This window comes from Amblyomma mixtum, chromosome 1 (assembly GCF_055824585.1).
Source record: "Amblyomma mixtum isolate Tamu chromosome 1, ASM5582458v1, whole genome shotgun sequence".
NCBI classification, from domain to species: Eukaryota; Metazoa; Arthropoda; class Arachnida; order Ixodida; family Ixodidae; genus Amblyomma; species Amblyomma mixtum.
This window is the reverse complement of record NC_143012.1, coordinates 147,997,156-148,001,569: the sequence shown is the minus strand read 5'-3', so window position 1 is coordinate 148,001,569 and position 4,414 is coordinate 147,997,156. Positions and strand designations below refer to the sequence as shown.

The 4,414-nt window shown below is 46.5% G+C and overlaps 1 protein-coding gene across 1 annotated transcript; it reads left to right on the top strand.

Annotated features, from left to right (window-relative positions):
* Positions 1-2,821: 2,821 nt before the first annotated feature.
* On the top strand, positions 2,822-3,782 carry LOC149367913 (uncharacterized). Its single transcript, XM_089557885.1, has one exon. It carries the CDS (start codon positions 2,951-2,953, stop codon positions 3,671-3,673), a length of 723 nt encoding a protein of 240 aa, XP_089414011.1. The 5' UTR covers positions 2,822-2,950; the 3' UTR covers positions 3,674-3,782.
* The last annotated feature ends 632 nt before the right edge of the window (positions 3,783-4,414 follow it).

The window sequence follows — 4,414 nt, the reverse complement described above, 5'->3', positions numbered from 1 at the left end:
TGTGCGCGTGCTACAGTGATTCGGTGGTTCTGTGCGGGGCCATGGCCTTCTATCTGCCCAGCTGCAGTGCGACGCCTCACACAGTCAGGCCGCGCTACGCCGACGTCGACGAATACGCAGGATTGGAAGAAAGGTAAGACACCCAGCTACGCCCTTTCTGCACGGAGAAAAACAGACTGGCATTTTTAACGTACACTGCGACAAAATCTGCGACTGAAAGCATATCGGTATGTCTCAGGGACGAAGTAAGTGATAGTTTCCCTCTGTCAGTAGTCCCGAAGGTGGCCGAGCTTGGAGACAAAAAAAAAATATTGAATTAGACTAAAGGGACTCTTAGAACAAAGTCATCTTCTTAGTAAAAATCGATTCTTCCACTTGTCTCAGCTCTGTAATTTTATGCATTTAGTTTATAATATCCGTTCAAAGTTGATGTCCTTTACCCACCATGGGACATGAACGGTGGTGGTTCTGATGAATTTCAGCGTATCATAACTGACGTATGTACAAGTGTTCCTAGCTGTATATTTTTTATGTGGGCACCTAGACATTTTAATTGCAGGTTATGTTGCAGAGAAAGCGGTAAGTTACCCCCCGTAGCATATTAAAACTCCTAGGACAAATTATGGACGACATTTAATTGCTTACCAGCTACCACACTGCTTTCATGACAGCTGCTATTGCTGCTGTGTGCCTGCGGATCAAGGTTCGGCGAGAGTTGTCCGTTCTGTCGAAAGAACTGCAGGCGACAGTGTGTGAATCTCACGATAGGGTAGGCGTCCTCGCGTAGACACCGTGGCGCTGAGGGAGTTGAACCGCTGACACTGCGGTCCCCACGTTCTCTGCAGGCGCGGAAGAGCTGTTTTATGCTTAGGGAGGAGAAGAGGGCGTCGCGTAAGGGCGTGCGCGCGCCCTGGGGCAGCGCATCGAGTCTGCTCGCGTTGTCCTTATTCGAAACTGCTGCCATCTAGTGACGGCCGCGCGCATGTCCGCCATGTTGAAGGGTACCGACGCGTCAGCATGCACGCTAGCGCAAGTGCTCATCGCTTATTTCACGCTCTTTGCTGTCAACGATGCCTACATATTGTTGCGTGCCGTGCTGTAAACAAAGTGGAAACAGGAGTGCCGAAGGAAAAAAGGTAAGCAGGAATTTATTCTCCCGCAGCATTATTTTTTTATCGTTGCCTTGTGTCACTGCTATCGCTACGTTTCCGCACCGTAGGCACAAGTGCAGCCGAACGGCATATTTGTATCGCCTCGCAAAAATAGGAGGAAAGAATTGAATGCACTCGACTCTAAAGACTGGAAGTTCGTGCTCGACGCCTCGGCAAGTAAAATATACCGTCTGTTGTGTGCTACATTGGACAGGAGACAGATTTCGCAGACGGGGGTCCCCAGCCTATGTATGCAGGCATTGATTCAAGACTACTCACTACTTATTTACTGCACGAACTGTTCCTGATAGGTTACACCACGCAAGTTGCCGTATATATTTTAATAACTGACCACGAGCAGCAAGAGAAGGAACAGTTGCCGGACCTTTACAAGGCACCAGGCTGCGTGAAATCGCGATAGCGCCGACGCGTTGGATAAGTCTACGTCCCTGATCCAGTTACATGAGCGTTTTTAAGAACTCGCTGGGCGACGGAATCACGCGCGAATGAAGGCTGCTGCAGCCGTGTTTAGTGGCAAGCGCGACGTTCGGACGACTGTGGTCGCTGCGCAAATAACGATCACCGTGGAATTTTTGGATTGTTCGAGCTGCTCACTCTTTTTCGCATCGAAGCGGAGTTGTTTTCGTCCATAACTCGCGCCGTACACGAGAGCGCAGAATTAGCTGCACCATCATGTTTTTTTTTCTTTCTGCAATCGCGGTTGATGCGGTGTGCAGTTTGCCTCCGTCAAAAAATGTGCTCACGGTAGAGATTGAAACATTTCCGAGTTTTTGGAGCAATGCTTTCCAATATAGCTTAATGTGCTGCGCAGTGTACGCGAGTCAAGCTGCCGCGGTCGCGTTGTGCATAGCAGAAGAAATAAGCCCCAGTGCAAACTTGTGCCTTCAATAATTTTTTAATGCATAAGTGGCAAACTGCAGTCAATCAATGTATGACATTTTCTGTATGACGAAAGGTGCTGGGTCCACTTTATTACACCATCGAGTGGTTGTTGGCATTCTGTGTTTGTGTGCATACAATGCTTGCAAAAGTAAAAAAACATGCTGTCTATGATGAACTCCACATTCATGATACCTGTGCTCTTTCAGGTGTCTTTTCACTGCATTCCTGACGACAGCAATTTCCGGAAAAGATGGTTGGCAGCAATCAAAAGGGAACCTCCATTTAATATTAGGACAGCCCGTGTGTGTTCGCTCCATTTTATGGAAGATGATTTCTTGAAAAATGTGGCCAGTGGTCGTCGAATACTGCATGACAGTGCAGTACCATCGGTTTTCATATTTAAGAAAAAAAAGCAGCCAAGAAAGCCACCAAAAGTTCGACCAGCCCCAGTCATCCAGAAGCGCCACACTCTCTTGCCTTTATTATCTCAAAATGAAGCACTTGAGCATGACTCTGAGCAGTTCTCAACGCAAGATGCTTCTGCTGCTATGGAATGTGGCTATAACAGTGAACAGTCCCAAGAAGCAACTGAAATTTATCAACTGCACCAAGAGCTGGCAGAAGCAAAAGAAAAGATTGCAACATTAGAGAAAAGGAATTCTGCATTGCTAAAGAGGTGTGCCGACTTGGAGTCTGCTTCAGCACAGTTTTCCATTGAAAACTTCAAGGACAATGATGAGGACTTCCAGTTGTACACTGGCCTACCGTCTTATAATGTGTTCCGACAACTATTGCGTTATTTGCGAATTGACACTGCAAAGCAAGACGATACTGCTTCCAACCCTAAAAAAGAAGTTGGTCGTCCTGCTGTTCTCAGCACCGAGAACCAGCTATTTATGGTTCTTGTGAGCCTGAGGCTGGGACTTTTCCAGAAGGACATTGGACACCGATTCAATGTTTCACAAACCACAGTGAGTCGCATTTTCAACGAATGGATCAACTTTCTCTTCATGAGATTGGGAGACCTGCCTCTATGGGCTTCAAGAGACGTCATTAATAAGTACATGCCCGAGGAATTCAAGGCAAAGTACCCCCTGACTCGGGTCATCATCGATGCCACGGAAATCAAGTGCGAGGTGCCAAGTTCATTAGTGTTGCAGTCTGAAACATACTCAAACTACAAATCGAGTAACACATTCAAGGGCTTGATTGGCGTTTCTCCTGATGGCACGCTCACATTTGTATCGCCACTTGTCACAGGCTGTGTGTCAGACAAGGAGTTAGTGAAGCGAAGTGGGTTTCTCTCCCTACCATTCGACAAAGGAGATGTCGTGATGGCCGACAAAGGCTTCACTATCAAGGACCTTTTGCAACCGATAGGCATACACTTGAACATGCCGCCATTTCTGAGAAATGGCCAGTTCTCAAGAGATCAGGTCAAAGAAACAGAGGCAATTGCAACCCTGCGCATCCACGTAGAGAGACGCATCCAGAGAATCAAGAGTTTTCATATATTTGACCGCAGAATCCCCATCACCATTGCACCACTCATCAACCAAGTGTGGACTGTGTGTGCACTTCTCACAAACTTCCAAACACCTCTCATTAAACCATCGTAAAATAATAGAAGTCCTTTATAATTAATTATTTTGCAATGGTTTTCAAGTTTCAAGTGGCAATAAATATTTAGCTCCAACCTTGTGCTTCCTAAATGGGAAGCTTGGCACAGTTTGGCTTGTGTGTACATTTTTTAGGTTAGTTTATTATGCAACAAAACTGCAAGATTATGAAAGCTAGTTTTGCTCGGCTGTTTGTAATGCATTTAGGTATGGCAAAGCCTGCTGAAAATAGAAGCTGTCGAGCTTAGATCTCATCACCGTCCAAACAGCCTCGGAATATATAACTTTGCAGATTATTATCCAAGACTCCGCAAAGACCACAAAGTGTGTCCACTGCAGTCCTGAGCAGTACATCTGCCCCATCACTTGTGCATAATAGTCACTAGATGGCTTTAAATGTGGAACATTATCCAAAAGCTCAATACAAAAGTCATTCGATGCCAGTGCTTCCTGAAGTGAGGAGGTCCGCTTGGTCCATGGGCACTTGACCTCAATCAGCCCAAAAGCAGGGTTCTCCTGGGCATCATAGACCACGCGGTCAGGTGTCGCACCCAGCCATGGAGATGCAGGAGGCACCATGAAACCACACGGATTGATTAAAACATTCCGGCCCATATGTTCCATGCACTGAATGTACCGCTGGACAGCTCGTGGCTCGTTCACAGTTCCATGCCTGCAAATAATGAATGGAAAATCGCAAGGCTTTAATTAAGCGGCAGACTTTCAATACAGTTAGGTGCA